Below are 21624 nucleotides of genomic sequence, written 5' to 3' on the forward strand. Positions count from 1 at the left end.
CTCCACAAACTATCAAAAAACTCACCCTTGTGAAACTAGCGTGTGACATTCATCAGGACATACCCAAAATCTTTACAAATAGCTCATTGTTACACATCAGAATAGAAACTACAAATGTCTGTGCTGTGCTTTAATTTATTTCAGTTCACTGTACAAAAACAATTTCATTTAGTGAAGAACAAAAATCTAATTTCTACTACCATAGTGGACAGGTACAACACAAGCATCTCCAAGTGACTTGTTGACCCATCTGTGGAGTAGAATAAATTTTTCTCTCTCTGCCTTTGACCTTCACATAATTAACTTGAGGTACCATTTATCCTTCAGAGGAAGAGAGGGGGTCAGGGTTTTCTCCTCTTTCTCTTGTTTTTTCTGCTTCAACATCAGAGGTGGAACACATCAGCTCTGGACTAGTGTTTCCTGCAAGCATGGGGTCTGCAAATAAAACAGTTATGTTGTACACAACATTTGAAGAGAAACAACAGGCATCGTAGTGGGCAAATGAAAAATCAAAGGTGTCTCAGAACATGGAACAAGTTAGGTTTACAAAATAAAAGTACAACAGTCTATAAAACTAAACATGAAGAAATAATTACTGTGTGTGGTGATAAAGGTTATATTACAAACCTTCTGATAACTGGATGGTGTCAACGTTATTTTAATATGAGAATTCAAAGCTGGTTATTATATACTCTTGCTCAATAATGTTTAATAAACACCTGAAAATGGGGTAGACAATGCTACAAAAGAACCAGTTACTGTTGGCTGTTGCCCCTGGGTTTGTACAATATTGATAGTTTGATTTTAACATTTCCAAGTGAAAAGTTAAGTCTCAAAACGAACATGTAATTAGAATTATGTAGAAATTATAAGCACAAAGTGTTCTCTGAAGAGGTTAAGTTTACTTTCTGTAGAGTAGGTTGTTAAGGGGTATTTATAGTCTAATTTGGTTTATGTCTACAAAATAACATTCTGCTAAGCACTTATATGAATGAAACTGGCATCCATAATAATGTCTAGTTAAGGTGCTTTCATCTCTGTTTCTCTTTACTGGCTAAGAACTGAATGCTAAAACATTTTGTATCCAATCATAAATGTAAACAAACCTGAATCAGAATATATGTACATGTTAGCTGACACGCTTGACTCGGATACTAGAGGTTGATCACCCATCACTGCTAAATTTTCTTCTATTTCTTCAACTTTCACGATTGACTTGCTGTCTTCTATTTCCTGCAGTACAACATGACAAAAGGTATATTTAAGTAAACTTACATTATCTACTGCTAAGGATCATGTCCTTATTTGACTTGCAAAACAAAATTAATGAAATGTTTTGTACAAAACTATGATTGTATTCAGGTTCTAGTTTTAAAACAATAAATATTAATAGCTAAACATAATGGAAATTTATGAAAAATCAAATAATCTTCACAGTACATACTTTTGTTTCAGAGAAAATGTACAATAACTTCCAGGTAACTGACAGACTGTGTCAGAACATCCTCTCATACAAGAGGGAGTTAATCTCTAAGATCTTTCCTACCATTAAAGTTTCTTGTATTGGAATAAAATTAGGCTTAATACATGATTTTATGTTATACTTTGTATTGTGTAACTTTAGCAAGTTTCATTTCTCTAACAATAAAGCAAAATGATACTGGAGAATAATTTGGGCTCCACATCTAAAGATGGAGTCCATACTTTAAAACTGTCAAAAAATTACACATCACTTCCACACCAATCAGGGGAACTATTATCTCCACTAACTTCACAAACTTAAAAGTAATAAAATACGTTTTGCCTTTGTGAAGTAATCAGTTCTTATTGACAAAAAGCTACATATAATTAAACTGTTGAAAGAAATATTTTAAAGTAATTGTCTGTAATAAATTATAAACTCCACCCCCTAAGTTAAAAATGATTTGGTTGTTTGAAATAAACAAAAATAACAAATAGTAACCCTAATATTGATTATACCACTTGTGAAAAGCTCTCTGTTTATAGGGTTTCATTTCTAAGATCATATATGATTGTACCACTCCAGTACTCTAAGATAAAAACTTACAACTGGTTATATTTCCTGTAAGTTTCACAACATTTCATTACCAGCTAAAATTATACAATAAACAAGTTACTTCTAACCACAATACATCAAGCACTAAGTTTTACAGAGCTGTGACACACCAATACAGTGAACAAACCACAAATACCTATTTCTCTAACCTACTGCATTAACCATAAGTTTTACAGAACTGAAACACATTAAATATGATAGGACTACAGTATAATTCAAAGTACCCTACCCATAATGTGTATTACAAAACTTCTGATAAATTAACTTGCAAACTATTTTAAGCATAGCTATGTTGACTGTGTGAACACAATACAGAAACGTTCTTTGTAACATAAGAAAACAGCAAAGATGGTTAGATTCAGTGCTAGTTGCTAGCATAGACTGTCTGAACGATGGTTAGATTTAGTACTTATCAGTAGTGTAGTCCACCTGAAAGATTATTTTAGGTGTTGAAGTAGGATCACATTATCCTTACGTACAACTCAATTCCTGTATTTTTGTTCTAGAACTTTCAAGTTCTGAAGAAGCATATTACCCACAACCCCAACACATACAGAAAATAATAGAAATAATTGGAAAGAATCATCCTTGTGGATAATTTCTTGTAGTGAAAATTAAATTAAATGACTAAAGGAAAATGTGTATACAAAGATTTTGACAACAAAGAACAATCAGCTAAGATCATTCGATAATGGAACGAAACTTTATCAGTCACGAATCTTAAGATCAAATCACATCCTACCTCTGCCTCAAAACCTGGCTCTCCCCCCATCAGAGACTCCTGGGAGTCTTCAATCTCATCTGATCCAATGCCTGGTGGTACATCAGAAGTGCTTGTCATCTGGTCACTAGTCAGGGGAACAGAGGTTAGATGTTCAGTGGCTAGCGAACTCAAACCTGTGGTGCTGATGATGACGTGTGGTGAAGGGTTTAACTGAACGGTTACATTCTCATTCCCATGGAGAGTTTCTGGCTACAAAAATTACCCTAAATATCACTTCAAACATAGCTCTTCTAAGAAAATCCTTTAACAGTAACAGCTCAAACTCAAAGTAGTTTCAGCCTGGCTTGGTTCAAACTTTAGTTGTAATGTAAGAAGAGGAAGGTGCAAAACCAGTAAAATATTCAACTTACTAATAATCAAATAACGAAATTTTTTTTTAGTTGTTGTTTGTATTCTATTTTATTTTCTAACTGTAAAACCTGTAATAAAAATATAAATCATTGTCTGTTAAAAGGTTTCAGAAGAGTTATAACACAACAACACTTACTGCAACAGCGTGAATGATAATTTGATTTGGAGTGACAGACGTAGTGAATGGGATGGTCAATTGTGGCGAATGAGCTAATAAGAAAGTTTGAGGGGTCGACGTAGGCGTCAGCTGAACAGTCTGCGGCATGACTTCTAGGGTTTGCATGATAGGTGGAACTCCCATCGAAGAAGCGGCAATGGCAGCTGCTGATGGATCAATAGCTGTAATTGTAGTGGGAGGAGCAACTGTGGTAGTAGCCAATGAGTGAACTGGGATGGTGGTAGTCAAAGCTTAAAAAGAATATAGTTAGAATATGTAAACTAGACATTCTTTCTCAAAACAGGTTAAGTAAACCTTAATAATTACTTCTCCAATATCAACATCACCTGATGTTTAACTTGTGAAATCAATAAAATATTGATAGTAAGAGTGATTGAAACATTTACAAGTTGTTCTTGAAACACCAATATAACACTTCCATATTTTGTAATTTATTTCGTGTAATTCGTAACTAATAAAAAATAAATAAATGTTCAAATTTACATTTCTGCAAAACTCCAAGAAACCTTGTCTATGAACAATGAACTTCAGAATTTTTTCCACCCTTCTCAAAACACAGTTTTATTTGTTAAGATCAACTGTTCCAAATATAATTAGCCAAGTTTTGTTTCTTCTTCTCTCAGAAGATTTATTGTCACATTCCTCTATTTTTATTCTATGGCAAAACACTAGGTAAACCTAAAGTTTAGAGTTTGGTACTGATGGAAAAATATTGAGTGACTCAAATACTTGTTATTGTTTGGTTTACTGTATTCAGAATATTCATCTAACTAAAATAACTTAAACTATATTTAATATATATAAATTAAATTTAACTAAAAATACTGTTTTATGGCTTGATCTGATATATTCTGAAAGACAAGACCTTACTCTCTCAATAAATCTTTATACAATTTTTGTTGTTGTTGATTGATATTGACTAGATGTATAAATTGGAAATTTCTAACCAACAATAAATAAATTGAAATACAAAAAAAATCATCAATGTTCTTAAAAACAAACTATCTTGGTAGGTAGGTATTTCATGTTTACTGGAACAAAGCTACCAGGCTATTTGTGCCAACCAAGATGTAGTACGCTATAATGGTATATGGAAATGAAGGTAAAAATATGTAAAATTAAAACCTGCCAGGAAGACTGAAGCATTAAGTTCAAACTTGCTGTTAGTCACCTGAAGTTGGCCTTTCCAGTCCTGGGTTAAGGTCAAAATAAAATTATAATATGTAAAAGAAATCATGCCAAAACAGTGTATAGTCCAATAAAAACCTTAAATTAAGTTAAAAAGACCAATGGCTCTTAAAAATGTAAAAACATGAGTGAGGCAGCCAGTATCACCTATGACATAAGCTAACGTTAAGGACAAACCTACCTTAAAAATATGTTTAAAATGGTGTCGTCATTCTTGGCTTTAATGACGGTATGATAATAAAATGCATATGATTGTGACCCAAGTGCCACACAGACCACACACTGGTGCATCAGTACCACATAAAAGGAAGTGGCGAGTTAAAACGTGTGACCAATGTGTAGCCAAAACAACATCCTCCCTTCAATCTTTACAGAAACATGGTGGCCAAAGAGCTAAAGAAAGCTCGATTTGTTAAAGCTTATTATTTTGTTGCTCACTCCAGGTCGACTGCCAACTAATGTATAGTCAGGGTTTGATAACTGGACCATAGTCCATGTATGGAACAGGTGTGGTGGTGATAAAGCCACAGTAGATGGACTTTATTGCTTTGTCAGCTAGCTTATTCCCACAAATGCCAACATGACCTGGTATCCAAAAAAACTGGACAGAGAGAGATGGGCCAGTTTGTTTTGAATATTGATAAGAATAAGATGGTAACTAACATGGAATGATGTCAGGACCAATAGACAGCTGAGTGAATCAGTATAGATCGTACAATTCGTATATTGCATAGTTTCAATATGATTCAGGGCAAGAGAAATGGCATACAATTCAGCAGTGAACACAGAAACTGTAGAGAACATTCTGTGTGCTACAACTGAACTAACAAACCACAGCAGAACCTAGAGAGTCATCTGATTTTGAACCATCTGTATATATGGGAATGGATGGATTGTTTGAAAGATGTTCAACAAATAAAGAGCGATTTTTCCAATCAGGAGTACCAGCCTTCCTCAGATGACTCAAAGATAGGTTACAGTTGAGGATAGTAATTAGCCATGGTGGTAGAGGCCGAACTGTTGATACTGCTATGCTATTCAAAGATGTATCAAATTTTTCTGATCATGCCCAAATACAAAGGCTAAAAGGAACAATGGCAGATTTTCTATTATAGAAAAGTGTGGCCTGCTGAGGATGGAAAACACAACCTCAAGTATGATACTGTGGTAAAGAGCGAAGTTTGGAAGCATACATAAGAGACAGTTGCAAACAGTGAATATACAAAGGAAGTTCATGAGACTCCACCTACAAACTTTGGCCTGAAGAAGTATAAAAGGCCCCAATGCAAAGCTGAAGCCCCTGATGGTAGATAGGATCCAGCATTTTCAGTGCTGAGGTCCTGGCAGAACAATAGACCCATAGTCAAGTTTGGATTGGATAAGGGCACGATAAGTTTTAGGCACAGAATATCAATCTGCTCCCCAAGTGGTGGAAGAGAGGACATGGAGGATGTTCAGTGCTCTTATACATTTGACATGAAGTTGCTTGATATGGGAAATAAAGTTTAATTTACAGTCAAATATAAGACCTAAGAACTTTGCCTCAGGGACGACAGGAAGTACATCATCATCAATACGAAGTTTTGGATCTGGATGAATACCCTGTTGGCAGCAGAAATGTACACAAACAGTTTTAGAAAGAGAAAGTTGAAAACAATCTGCCGTGGACCATTTCAGTATATGATTGCAGTTTGTAGCTGCTGCTCAATAAACCTCATATTTGACGACTGACATGAGATATGAAAGTCATCAACAAAGAGACCATTCGCAACTGTAGGGGGGTAGCTGTTCACTGATAGCATTAATCTTAATAATGAAAAGTGTGACACTCAGAACACAGCCCTGGGGGACTCCAAGTTCCTGTGGGAAAAAAAATTGGAAAGTGTTGAGCCCACATGAACCTGGAATCGGTGGTTCATTACAAATGTTTAATAAGTGGCATATTGCCATGCAATCCATGAGTGAAGGTCTCGCAAGATTCCATATCTCCATGTTGTATCATACGCTTTCTCTAAATCAAAAAAATAGAAACAAGATGTTTTTGTTTCAAAAAAGGCTTCTCTAACTGATGTTTCAAGGCAAATTAAGTGGTCTATCATGGAGTGTTGTCTTTGGAACCCACACTGAGTGGGTGAGAAAAGCTTGTTTGATTCAAGGAACCAAACAAGACAAGCATTAATCATCCTCTCCAAGGTCTTACTGAGACAACTCATCAAAGCAATGGGACAGTATTTCAAAAGAATCTTTGGATCCTTCCCAGGTTTAAGAATAGGGAGTACAATAGCTTGGCACCAAGCATCAGGAAAGATATTCTCCTGCCATATCAGGTTAAAGACAGCCAGGAGAATAGTAAGAGGCAGGAGAAAGGTGGTGCAGCATCTCAATGTATATCATTAGGTCCAACTAATGTATTGCCAGACCAATGAAGTGCAAGTTTGAGTTCCACCAGTGTAAGAGGGCAATTGTATTCATAGGGATGATCAGTCAAGAAGGAAAGAGGCAGATGTTCAACTCATGTTTTAATAACTAAGAAGAAAGGGGATGAGTTTGAGGAGCTAGATACATGAGAGAAACAGTCACCAAAAGTGTTGGCAATGCTCTGAGCATCAGGAACTTCATGGACATTGAATATTAAGACAGAGAGGGGGGCAGAAGTACTGTCCACTCACCTTCCGGATCTTGTCCCATGTGACTTTTGAACTGGTGGTGGAAGAAATGCTGGGGATATATATATAATCCAAGATTCCTTTTGGCTTTGACATCTAACTCATGGAGCCTGTGTATGGGCTTGCTGAAATGCAATGCAGTTTGTAAGCATGGGATATCTACAAAATTTATCCCAAGCACATTTCTGAGCTTTTTGTGTTATAGAACAAGCAGAATTCCACATAGGGCAGGGATGCCGTGAGAGAGATGTCAAGGTTTTGGGTATGCACTGAGCAGCTGCTTGGACAATACAGTTAGTTACTGCTGCTACAGAATCATCTATCGATGATTTACATAAGATGGCAGGATCAAGTTTCGAGAGAGTAGTAAAAGAGGGTCAGTTGGCCTGGTCCAACTTCCACTGAGGCACACGGGTTAGGTGGCACTTACCATGGCCAATCTCTCTTAATATTATAGGAAAATGATCTCTACCCCATGGATTGAGGTCAAGAGAAGCAAGTGAAAAGCAAAGGAAAGCAGAAAGAAAGATCTATAGCTGTAAATGACTGACTGGGTGCATGAAAATAAATGTAAGAGCCAGTATTGAAGAGAGACAGATTGAGATTCAGGAGCATATGCTCTATAGCACGACCCCTCAGATCAACACTACAACCACCCCAGAGGGGATTATGCCCATAAAGATCCCCCAAAATTAAAAAGGGGGGTTGGCAGTTGCTCAATGAGGACATCAAGGTCTGAGGGATGATAATTTTTTGCAGGGGTAAAGTACAAAGAGCAAACAGTGATGATACAACCCAAGGAGATATAGATGGCTACAGCTTCCAAGGGTGTATTCAGTGACAAAAACTGGGTGAGCACATGTTGATCAACCAACAGTACTACTCCCCCATGTCCTTGTCCTATGCATGACCTGTCATTTTGGCAGAAGGAGTATTGTTGAACTTTGACTGTATTAGTAGGTCTTAAAAATGTTTCCTGAAACGAAAGACATTTGGGATGATAAAAGTCAATCAAAACCTTGATGTCATTTGATTGAAAACCTCGACAGTTCCATTGGATTAGCGTGGCCATCTGTCTTTATTTTGGAGGAGAATATTGCACAAAGACACTCTGTTTGCAACAGGAATTTTTTTTATTTACTGGATGTGGGTCGGTCACTCTCTAGTGATCCTGCTTTGGATCAAGTAGGCAAGTCAGAATTTGTAGACATACGTTACAGTGATTGAGAACGTGAACGAATGTGATGTTTAATTTTTGGGGTGTAACTGTATCTACAAAAAGTTTGGAAATTTCATGGCATAAAAAATGACTAGCAAAATAAATGAAATTATACAATTTCTTTTTAAAACCCAAAGCTAGATACTAATTAATACATTTATTCTAAGTTTGATATGATTTGTTTAAGTATTTTGGCTTTGAAAAGGACAAGAATTGAGATATCAGTGACCCCTCCCACTCATATTGAAAGGCTTTAAAGTGATATGCAGAAGAGAAATGGACTACTGACTATGTGTAGAGAAGTCCCCCACTGGTATAGTGGTTAGCCTACAGATTTACAATGCTAAAATCAGAGATTCAATTCCCCTCAGTGGACACAGCAGATAGCCTGATGTGGCTTTATTATGAGAAAACAGACACAGTGTAAAGAAGCAGAAAAAAACTGAAGAAGTTGTTTAAAATTTTTTCACCCTAATTCAAATTGACTTTTTAACCTAATCATAATAAAACAAAGGCATGTGAACAAAAGCCACTACAGCAGTACAATATAAATTAAGGATTTAAAATAAATGGTACCCTAACTTAGAGCACTTTGATTATGAAATATCAGTAACATTTTTATTAGTAGTTTAAAATAAAAATTCAGATAGTAAATTTAACAACATCATTTGAAATATTGTAAGTTATTATAAATAATAAAAGATGAAAAAAGATAACTATTCCAAACAAACTAAACATCTGTCCCATGTCAAATGCATTTACACTTTTTTTATAATTTAATATCTCAATACACAATACATTGTTGGTCTGGTAATAAATCTTTTTATATCATTCATGCAAGATGGCAAACTGCCTTTGAACAGAAACCTAGATTAACTCTGTTTTAGTACTGCCTTTGAACTACAAATTAGACTTTGAAAACATTCAGTTTATTTTGAACAATCTAATATACAAAGCTACGTTTGTTTGCACTTTTCAGACATTTGTTTCTTTACAATTTCACATATCTTAATCAATGAATACCCAACTTAACACAGTAATGTAATATGACATGAGGGGGGTTGGAACCTCTCATATAATTTAATACTGATAGAAGTGGTTGAAAACACTACATCTTTCCAGTATTAACACACACATGTACTTTTATTGCACTTCTTATATTTATTACATTAAGCACAATCTCCTATCCTTTGCTACAAACAAGTTACTTCACCTGTCCAGTGAAAAAGTGCTCCAAGTAGTTTTATGTAATACTGAAAAACAAAAACTTTTGCTGAGCCTTAATAAAGCCAACGTTTTCAAACTCCACTTCCAATGGCACAAGCAGATGAGCAAGTTATACCCTTATTTCCTGAGCAGGATGCAATAACCTCCAGCTTACAACTAGGTGTCCTGTTTAACCCCATCACAACGTCTGAGTAAAGTGTCCTGTTTAACCTCCATCTCACAACTAGGTGCCTGTCATACGTCCGAGTAAGGTGTCCTGTTTAACCTCCATCTCACAAGTAGGTGCCTGTCATACGTCCGAGTGAGGTGTCCTGTTTAACCTCCATCTCACAACTAGGTGCCTGTCGTACGTCCGAGTGAGGTGTCCTGTTTTAACCTCCATCTCACAACTAGGTGCCTGTCGTATGTCCAAGTAAGGTGTCCTGTTTTAACCTCCATCTCACAACTAGGTGCCTGTCGTATGTCCAAGTAAGATGTCCTGTTTTAACCTCCATCTCACAACTAGGTACCTGTCCATATGTCCAAATAAAGTGTCATATGTCCAAATAAAGTTTTAAAAACACAACAACATAATCCAGGCCATCCTTGAACACACAACTTTCAGACCACAAGTCCAAAGTGCAAAGTTGCCGAGCCAGGCTGATCCACTTAGGCCACACTTACCAACCACAAGATAACATAATTTGTTTGTCAAGTATGTAGAGAAATAAACTTCATTGTTGGAGCATAAAAGAACATCTGTTAAATGTTGATCCAGTTTGTTCTTTTCTACAACCTTACCTTGAGGAACAGGAGCAGAAGCCACAGTCTGTACAGGAACAGCCAGTGGAGTTGTAACAACACTCCTTAAAATATTTGGTGTCTGGCGAGAAATAACTCGTGCAGGATGAGTCTCAACAACAGGAATGGCATGAGGGGCTACTGATGCTAAGTTTGCTTTTGCTGCTTCTTCTTTCAACCGAATTTTCTCGGCATAATGTTTGTAGAGGTAATCACAGTTCTCTAGAAATAGACATACAAAACATCTTCATGTGGTAGAAAGTACTCAATAAAACCTATAATTACATAACTAAAAGATGTGGTATAAAGTACTCGATAAACCTATAATTACATGACTAAAAAGATGACATTAATTTGACTTTGTAATTGTAAATTACTAAGAAAATAGAAATGTCTCTTTTCAACACGATTTTCTTTAGCAGCATTTAAAAAACTTGTATGTCAGTTAAAGATTAACCAAGTACAACTCTGTGAAAAGGACAAAGGGTTGAAGAAATCATGACACTTATTGTCACCTGTCACACACCAGTAAACTGCTAAGGGTGGTGTTTCCCAAAGTGAATCTTGTCATCATGTTACACAACTGGAAACCTGACAAGGGTGGCGTTTCCCAATGTGAATCTTGTCATCACCTGTCACACACCAATAAACTGTCAAGGGTGGTGTTTCCTGATGCAAATCTTGTCATCATGTCACACCATGGTAAACTGCCAAGGCTGGTGTTTCCTCAAAATATCTAACCTTGACATGAACAATGGCAAGTTTAAAAATACATCACATACAGATACAGTATTTTCCATTAAGTGTTTGTCTGTACAGCTCCAAGTAATAACATGTTTGTCTAAACAGTAAAATCATAATTACCGTCATGCCACTTAATATATGCATGTACATGTAAATGTGCACGCATAACAATTCTGAACGTCTTTGTTGAAGGTCTCCAGTAAGAAAACATCTATGAAATGCATTTATGTCAGCCAATGATCAGCAACAATTTTCTGTATTGTCCCACAACTAAATAATTAAAACAAATACCACTAATACGTACCAGGAAAAGGAAGTTTATTGGCATCAGGAACGTGTCTTTTCAGAGCCCACCATTTACCTCTCAACCACTGAGGAGAGCGAACACTAAAGACAAAAATCACTTACAAGATAAAACCTACGGCACTAAGAAATGCAAATACCATCATTTTACAAATCATTTTGTGATATTATCAAAAAACATATCTTTGTTGTTTCTAGGTTTATTACTAAAAAGTCAGTCATACATCCTAAATAAACAAGTTATTGATAATTAAGCAAAAATAGTATAAACAGTAAACAAATTTTACATTTGAGGGTGATAGATGTACCTTCCTAAAATGTTAACTGCTCAGACAAACTCTGTTCAACAATTTACTACTCTTGTGAGATTTGACATTCACTCTTATAATGCACCACTGGGCTCAAAGTGCAGCCTTTTTTTTTTTTTTTTTAATAGATGTAATGTATCCTCAGATTCCCAGTCTGGCACGATAACAAACAGCCTACATTCAATCCTCTGAATAAAGGTATGCTATACCTTTACTTCAAAATATAAGACATTTTCTTACTGATCTTAAAGATTTTTGTTGTTATTAAGTACAAGGCTATATCATAATGTGCTCTAAACACTGTTGTTATTGAAACCCAATTTTCAGTCATAAGACTGCTGACTTACTGCTTAACCACTAGGGATAATCTAAAAAATAAATTTTAGCATGAAGAGTGTTGTTTGAAGACAAGAAATGGATTTCACACATAACAGCTTACTAGTGGTACATTTTGAATGTCTACAATTAGTTTTTGTTAAATTTATTATAAATTAAAGTTTTCTAGAGAAATAACACTTAACGAGAGAGAAAAGTCATTACATGATAAATGGAATTTACAGACCACAACACAGACTAAACATCACTCCAACATGATCAGCTGTGACCACTAGAAGCCAAAACATGATCACACATATCTGGCTCCGATGTGGTTGTATTTTTCTACTGAATTACAAAAGGAACCCTGACACTGACCTGCAGTAATAAAACCACATCAAGTAACTCCACAGCTGTAGTCAGTATGATAATAAAATCTGTATATTTTAGCTTGAGAAATTCTGAAAAATTAGACACAACCTTAACTTAATCCTCTGATCTCTAGGTCATACTAATTCCTTCTACCTAACTATGATCTTACCTTAGAAAAACATAGATACACATTTCAAGATGCATTTACATAAACTGAGCAAATGTTGCCCAAGAAGACAAAACATAAGCCATTAAAAGAGTAAGCAAAAAAAAAAAAAGAGTTGTATAGAGCTAAGGTAAAACATGAAAACAAGTTTATCGTAGAAGAGAATGTTTCTTACCTTGACCAACCTTTAGCCAACTCTGACCAGTCTACATGACTTTCATCTGTAGCACCAAGACTATATACTCTAATTAAAAAAAAAAAAGTCATTACTTGGTAGTGACCAGAAATAATGATGCATAAAGAAGGATGAAACTTGTTAAAAGCTGCTATGCACATGAACAAACAGTGAACATTCTTATAAACAGCAGAGGGATATAAAAACTTAAGTTAACAAATGATCATACACCACTGCCATTCTATCCAAACACATCACACTAGAAGTTTGGTAAAACTTTAGCAACTAGAATTTTTGAAATATCCTTTTGCTTGAATGTACTCTAATAGTTTCAACATTATGATAAACATTTTCCAAAGTATCTTACTGAATGAATGTTGTAAAGACTTTGAATGAAGTTTAAGTATATGAACTCGCACTGAACTCTCAACAACAAACTATCTGATAAATTACATCAAAATAATTACAAACATCACTATTAACCCTAGCTGCTACTAAACTCTGTATGTGCACTCTAAACAATACAACATAATGAGTTCTGGGTGCTAAAATGTACACTGTCACAGGAAGCAATTTTGGAGTGATCAGGTTACTGCCACATTGTCATTTCTATGGAGAAGGTGCAGGTCTAGAAGCATACCCCCCTCAAAATATTTTTGAAAACTTAGAAACTGATTCTCGAACTATTGCATTACAAATATTGCATACATGCAAAGTAATGCATTGAATTAAACCAACCAAATTTTAATATGCGAGTAGTAGCTGTACCATTAAAAAAGTGGTCAGACCATGTTTCAACTAGCTTTACTGCTTCTTACAGCCCTGATCTGTGTCAAATTCCAAACATATCTTATACTTTTGCTGCATATATGTATCAACAACTGTCTGCAGTCAACATAAAATCAGGACAAGCAAACCATATGTTCAAGTATCTCATACAACAGAAACAAGACCATGTGTGTGGTCAAAGTTCAATTGTAAGCAACACTTCCAGCTGTAGAAGTTTACAATTATTTCGGAAATACCTAAACATACAAAGTTTCTCACATTTATACTCAAATCACTTGGTGTTTATAAAACAAGAATTCAACTGTAATTTTCATAAACCTTAGTTAAATTTAAAATATCAACATTTTCCATTTAATTAAAATTCACACTTCTATAAAAGAATTACTGAATATTTCATCACATACCTTTTTTTCTGTGCAGTAGTTTATTTCTTTTTAATTTGTATTAAACACTAATATATTCTGTATAAAATGCATTATTTTAACATGCAGTTTTTTTAAATATAAATTATGAGGATGGGCCATGTAACCAACTTTTTTAGCCAATGATATTTAACGTAACTGCTTTAGTCACAGGTCAAAAGCCATGTCATCATGTTCGAAGACTTGCATTCATAATGTTATTGAACTAGTATTTCATGAATGTATATCAACAAATTTAATATCAAGTTGTAAATCATAATCTAAATTTTAGTATGATCCATTAGTTAATTTCTTAATTTAAAAGGAAATACTCAAAAAACACACTAAATATTAATTTGTGTGAGTCATGTGGTATGTGGAATGCAGCTCTGGTTCAAATTAGATTTTTGTGATGTCAGAATACAGTCTAGTTTCTTAGAAATTAGAAAATCAAGTTACCAATACTGACATGCTATGATAGAAAAATAAGAAGCTCTTCTATTTTCTATTTAGTGAAATATCAATGAATGTAGTGAACACAGTAACCACCCACCTCTTTCCATTTTGTAAAGACTCCTATCTACAATGTGTGATTAACCAACTTTAAGTTTAGAATGTCCCCCTACTAGCTTTCTCAGGGTTATTAAAGTATTCAGTGCCAAACTCATTCTTTTAAAATTTGGATTTGAAGAGGTAAAGTGACACTTTAGCAACCTTGAAATTTCATACTTTAGCCTCAAATACACCTTAGTTACTACATTTGATAAATAATGGTGAAATTCTACAGTATGGATAGAGTAGTAATTTATGATTTTTTGGATTATTTCAAATGTATATATAAAAATTTTAAAAACATTATCTCATTTCACATCTTCCATGCATGGATCCTAATAAGGCTTAACAACATATGGAAAGCAGTAAATGAGTACAAAGTTTGTAACTGGGAAAAATAATTGTTTTTTTTATAAATATTTACTGTTTTAAAAAATAACTGAAGTTTAAGAACTTAGTATAAATAGTAATAATGTATGTACATGTATGTATTATAACTGAAGTGTGACAGTAGTTTACAAAATGCTGGCCAACCAACACAGCTAAAACATGTCACACTGCAAAGGCCAGCTTCATACTCTTGAACATAGTAACATCAGTGCATGTGTATCAACACCACTGCAACTTTAGTAATATCAGCCAGACACAGCTGAAATGTCAATATAATAAATGTATATAATGTTGTGACATGTAAGCTATTTAGACTAAACATTTCTGTTTTCATGTTATAATCTATAGTCAATATAGAATAAAAAAAAATCATTATTTACATTTCATTCCCAATTTTATTGAGGTTACAAAGTTGGTCAATTGGAACCAACCAATACACAATGAAAAAATCTAACAATTATCTGAAGGTTACAAAGATTCCCTATATGAAAAGTTTCTGATGCACAAAAGTATTTTTTATCTCAAAATGAAAATTACTCTTCATGTTGGACAGTAAACATTCTGAAAGAAAATTTAGTGAGAAAATCTTTAACTAAAACCTTAATATTTAATTCCAAAACATGCACATACATTATCAAAAATCATAATATGGATACTTTCATAGTTAAGAACTAGGTAAAGTCCACTCAACCTGTAATGAAAGAGTTATTATACTTGTAGTTATCGGGTTAAGAAATACATACATTCATTATGAAAGGCCTTTGATGACTGTCTTGAGCTTTCAGACCTCTTAGTGGTAACAGAATAACAACAGATCAAGGCCTAAAGATAATAACTAAACTTCATCAAACAATACCTGCAAATAAGAGTTATGTCATCTTCTTTGGTCCATTCCACACCTCCAGCTTCTTTCCAGTTAAGGTAATTGAGCCACTTGGTGCGACACTGCTTCTCGGATCGTGTACCAACTCTCTCTGCAACAGCAGCCCAAGAGAGGCCTGAAGAGATCATTTCCCCTGGAAAAGCATTCGATAACTCATACACAGAATCAGCAAGCCTCTTCTCTTCTGCTGGGAGCCACTTTCCTGAACAAGATAAAATTACCAATATGGTTATAAAAAACCTTTCACATGTAAATGTATAATTCCTAATGATACCCCACCAGTTTCTGTACATCACCTCTATATTAATGGTTAGTAATTTGTACAATATGCATTCACCAAAGTCTGATTAATAAATGGTTAATTTATATTTTTATATCCTACACTGTGGCTAATAACCAGTTAGTCTTCAAAGAGGTCCCAAGAAGGTTAGCTATCTATTGGTCCAGTCAAAGACAAATCCTTCAAAAGCTAAGATAGTACACAGGTTAAAGTTCAAGAATACAACATGTGACAAACAAACGCTAAACTCCAACCACAAGGCACTAACCACAGTACTACGTTGCCCACTCCACTCACACAATCTCCCCCTAACAGACTTGTACTTATCACCTCACTCAAACTTTTCTGAATTTTATTCCAAGTTTTTTGAAGGGGTTATTAGTATGGCAGGTGCAGAAAGTTTACTTTTATTTCTTACATGTGGTTTATTATCTCTTATTCCATTTTGCTCTACGATCATCTATAACTTAATTACATGAGAGGATATTATTGTCAAATTGTTATTACATTTGTTTCAACTATTATGCTCCTAAATTTTTACTTGATGGCATGATAATTTGACTAGGGTTATAAAAGTAGGTTTTAAAAATTTTGGATGGAGATTACAACCCTATAGTTATTAACACAGCTTCCCACAAAATTAAAGAAAAACAACTACAGGTGAAACTCAAAATTATCTCCACAAACTAGGGTCAACAGTATATAATTTTTTTCTGGTTATTTCTAAAAATACCACAAAAGCATTTCGAATAAAGGATTATAAAGTAGCATTCATTTTTCAAAACAAAACTGGTAACCAGTTACAAACATTGGAGATAAAAATTAAATATATCAACTCAGATGCAAACAAGAAGGATTTTAATAATAAGAATAAAAGAAAACCAGTTTAATATAAAACATGGTAACATATCATCCTCTGCTGTAGCCAAACACTTCTGGAATGCACAAACTATCGCAGAAAGAAACTTGAAAGTATTTGCATAGTCAAAAACAGTCCCTTGTGTATAATAAGAAATAAGAGATCAATCAAAATGTCCTAGTGGAAGACTTTATATATTGTAGCATGTACAATTTACCTTCTCCCCTACACCTCTTGATTTAAGATTTCAAAAACGAGCTCGCCTATTAATGGTTGTAACTAAATACTTACTTAAACATTGTAGAATTCTGTCCTGATGAAAGTAAAATCTTAACAAAACTAGTTGGCTGTAAGTAAAATTAAATAATTATTTAATTATTATGCCAAAACAACTTTTTTTGTAACTATTATTTTTAATATTTCTTGAAATAATAGATATCTGTAGCATCTAACCTAAAAAACAATTATAAATGTTTAGTATCACAAAAACCAACAAAACTTAAGCACAAATTTCTTAAACTTGTTTGCAACCTTGAAACAACGTTATTATAAAACATTTTGTTGGCTGTCAAAAGGAAATGAAAGAAATTGTTATACATTAATTTGCTTGCAACAGGTCATAGGTCAAAGGCCATGTCGTCATGTTTGTCTTGGATTCAACATTTTATTCAACTACTATTTTATGAATTTATTTCAAAAAGTCTAACATCAAACTGTTGATTACAATTCAAATTTTAGTACAGTGGTACTTTGGTTCTCGAACGACTCCCTTCTTGAACAATTCGGTTTTCAAACATATTGTTTGAGAAAAAAAGTCTCGGTTGTCGAATATAAGCTCGGTTCCCAAACCAAGCTGTTGTGGCCCGAACCCCCGAAATAACCAAACTGATGACCCAAACAACCCTTTGACCATTTTTGGCTCACACCAAGCTTGCCCAAAACATTTTACCTGCACCTGTCGCTCAGTCCACACCCCCACTAAAATCTGCTGTTAATGTGTTTTTTTGTTGTTTTTCTAATTATTCTGATTAAATAAACCACCATGGAGTTAAAGAAGGTTAATGAAAGCAGCAAACCAAAAAGAAAAGTTGTTAGAGCCACAATAGAGGTGAAAAAAGATCTTGTAGCAAAGTATGAGAATGGTGTTCACATGTCTGACCTTGCTACACAGTTTGGTATGGAGAAGTCTACAGTCTGCACCATACTGAAAAATAAAGAAGTCATCAAAGGAGCTGATGTTGCAAAAGGAGTGGCAGTGCTTATGAAACAAAGATCACAAACAATGGAAGAAGTAGAAAAACTGTTGTTGATTTGGGTAAACGAAAAACAGCTGGTGATAACATTTCTGAGACCATCATTTGTGAGAAAGCAAAGCAGTTGCATGCTGACCTCCTGAAAAACACCCCTGGAATGAGTGCTGACACAAGTGATGCCTTTAAGGCTAGTAGGGGGTGGTTTGAAAAATTTAGGAAGAGAAGTGGCATACATGGTGTGGTGAGACATGGTGTGGGTGCCAGGCAGAAACAAACCTCATTAGATAAGTTTTTAGTGAGAAATAGGTCCAGTGAGTCTAAAGCAGGTTGTAGCAGTTCAAAGAGACAAAAAAGAGAAAGAACCCCAGAAGGAGAGTTACCTGACCAAACAATAATAGCCCTCCTTCTCTCCACATTCCTCACCACCTTTCACTTATGCCATCAGCTCTCCTCAGCACAGGTAAAGTACAGTTAAATTTTCATTTATTGTTTTTTCATTGTGTTTATAGTTTTTGGTTGACTTTATGCATGTAAGTATTATTATAAAGGTACAAATAAGCAATATTTTTACTTAAAATGCTTTATAATGCGTAATTTTTGGAGGTCTGTAACAGATTAATTTAATTTACAGTATTTCTTATGGGAAAAATTGATTTGGTTTTCAAACAGCCTTTTGGAATGGATTAAGTTCGAGAACTGAGATACCACTGTATTATACATTAGTCAATTTCTTAATTTTAAATATAAAATAATACTTAAATATCGATTTTTGAGAGTGATGTGGTATATTGAATGCAGCACTGGTTCAAATTATGTTTGTGATGTCAGAATACTAAGTCTAGTTTTGTACAAATTAGGAACTCAAAGTACTGATATAGACAAATAACAATATAAAATAATAAACTTGTATCTTTTCTATTAGCTAAGATATTGAATATTTACTAAATCAAACACAGTGGCCCCACTCACCTCTTCCCATTTTTGGAAATAGTCCCTTGTACACATTTACTTCAACATATAACACTGAATAACCAATCGACAGCTTGGAATGCTTCGTAGTGGTTTTATCAGCCATTTTAATGTTTTAGAAGGTCACCTTGTTCTTTCTAACCAGGATTTAAAGAAGGTAGGTAGTGTCTTCAGTCTGCTCAAAATTCCATATTTTTTTTCCAGACTTAAATATGTCTTAGTTACTAAGCTTAATAAATTACAGTGGAATTCTATGGTATCAGTATAGTTATTTAAGATTTCTTGATTATTCAACCTATATATAAAAGAAAATTTCATTTCATATCCTCCCACATGCAAAACTTTAAAAGGCTTAGCAAAGTATGTCCAGCAGCAACTGAGTTCAAAGGTTGTAGATAGAATAGATAATTATTTGTTTTACTTTATCTATTGTTCTGTGTTTTAAGAAAAATAAGTTTGATAACTTATTTCTAAAGAGTAATAATCTGTATACATATATAATGTATAACAATTGATATGTGACTATATTACAAAATACTAGTCCACTAAAACACAGCCAAGATACGGTCATTTTGTAAAGACTTAAGGTCAGTTTTATATTATTGGGTATGGTAATATGAGTGCATGTGCCATGTCAATGCCAGTTCTGCAATGTCAGCCAGGCATATACAACATTATGAAACTGAAGCTATTGAGACTAAACATTTGTATTTTCATGTTGTAATCTGTAGTTATTCTAAAACAAAGACAGCATAACTATATTGTTTTTTCTTAGTTTTTATGGTGGTTATCAGATTAGTCATATTTACACACCCCACACAGTTAATGTAGAGAAAATAAAATACATGGTTTGACTAAAAATAAATGTTTGAAATGTATTTAGGAAGTTTTAAGAAATTAAATATTTGAGATTTTTGGAACAAAGAATGTTTTCTTTTTTTAATCATAACATGAAAATTACTTCCCACTTAGACTAGTGGTCTGATGGATGTTACAAAGTGCACATTTAGTTAGTACCAAGACCAAAGTACACCATAAGGTACACGCTGACATCTAGTTGGTACCAAGATTGAAGTACACCATAAGGTACACACTGACATGTAGTTAGTACCAAGACTGAAGTACACCATAAGGCACACGCTGACATCTAGTTACCAATAGGTTTGTGTGCATGTCAAATCTATCTAGGTTCTTCTCTTTGTGTACATCAGTTTTAATTAAAGGGTGTAAACATTTCTAAACAAGGTTATGTGTAAAGTGTAATATGTTCTAACACTTTTAAGTTACATAATAGAAAAACAGTTATCACCTTGATTGCAATTGTCCTTCATTAGACGGCACCGATCCTTAATAGATGAAGCACTGCGTCCCATTAATACCCCAATAGTTTGCCAGTCATTGCCATGAACTTTTCGCAACCTGTAAATAAGGCAAACCTTTATAGTCTTTTCTTAAGTTTTGTAGTTCATATCAACCTAATTTTACAGTGAGTTTCAAAATAAAACTTTCAAAAACAGAATATGAAAAGAGAATGCAATTCTTACTAACAGTATTAGCTTAAAAATGTATCTCAGAACAGCTGGTATGGATATTAAAACTTTTACTGATAAGAAGAGAACAATGTTTCGACCTTCCTAGGTCATCTTCAGATTGACAAAGAGAATTTTCAATTGACATTTGCCAGACACATCATAGGAACAAGAGTATAAACAGGTATGGGATTGTAGGGGATGTTGCAGGTAGATGTTAGGTTATTAATTAGGATAGATATAAAGGTGTTCCTTTACATTGGTCTAAGTTTGGTCCTAATTGTTGTATAGGTAGAGCTTCTTTGATTTTGCATTTATATTTGTTTCCCTACTTAATATTTGGTTGTTTTTCTATTGTGATATCATGTTTATTTAATTTACAGTACTCAAAAACATGTGAATCTTTTTTTTTTTCAATCTGGTTTCCATTTTTCTGCTAGTTTCTCCAAAATAAATACATAACAGTTATTGAATTTTATTTTATGAATAATTTGGTGTTGTGTTTGCCAGTGTAGTTTTTACATTATATGAACTTTTAGTTTCGTACCTGGTTTGTGAATAAATTTGGTGTTCACTGGAATGTTATGTTTTGTTGCAAGTTTTCTCCAAATGTTGGTTATTTTTTCACTGATGTCAGGAACATATGGTATGCAGCAGTATAAGAATTTGTAGTTTGTTATATCTTGGGATTTACTGTTGTTTGTTTGTTGTTGGTCTAAGTGTGTACATATAATTTTTTCCACAGTTTTCGAAGGAAATTTGTTAATGAAGTGTTGTTTTATTTTGTTTATTTCATCGTTAATTTTATCAGGTGAACATAGTTTTGTGGCTGTATTTATTTGGTTTCTTAATGTGTTGAGTTTTTG

General features: G+C 34.1%; 1 protein-coding gene across 4 annotated transcripts in view; it reads right to left on the minus strand.

Annotated features, from left to right (window-relative positions):
* Positions 1-119: 119 nt before the first annotated feature.
* Positions 120-21624, minus strand: part of LOC143240116 (cyclin-D-binding Myb-like transcription factor 1) — a 37419-nt gene continuing 15914 nt past the window's right edge. For all 4 annotated transcript variants that reach the window (XM_076482017.1, XM_076482014.1, XM_076482018.1 and 1 more), the window contains 9 exons: positions 20539-20648; positions 15842-16070; positions 12854-12922; positions 11519-11601; positions 10471-10692; positions 3349-3620; positions 2820-3050; positions 1107-1233; positions 120-435 (listed from right to left, as the gene is read on the minus strand). In XM_076482017.1, the coding sequence (XP_076338132.1) occupies positions 317-435; positions 1107-1233; positions 2820-3050; positions 3349-3620; positions 10471-10692; positions 11519-11601; positions 12854-12922; positions 15842-16070; positions 20539-20648 (1462 nt within the window). In that variant the 3' untranslated portion in view covers positions 120-316. The remainder of the gene's footprint in view (positions 436-1106; positions 1234-2819; positions 3051-3348; positions 3621-10470; positions 10693-11518; positions 11602-12853; positions 12923-15841; positions 16071-20538; positions 20649-21624) is intronic.

The sequence above is a fragment of the Tachypleus tridentatus genome, chromosome 13, assembly GCF_004210375.1.
Source record: "Tachypleus tridentatus isolate NWPU-2018 chromosome 13, ASM421037v1, whole genome shotgun sequence".
Taxonomy (NCBI): domain Eukaryota; kingdom Metazoa; phylum Arthropoda; class Merostomata; order Xiphosura; family Limulidae; genus Tachypleus; species Tachypleus tridentatus.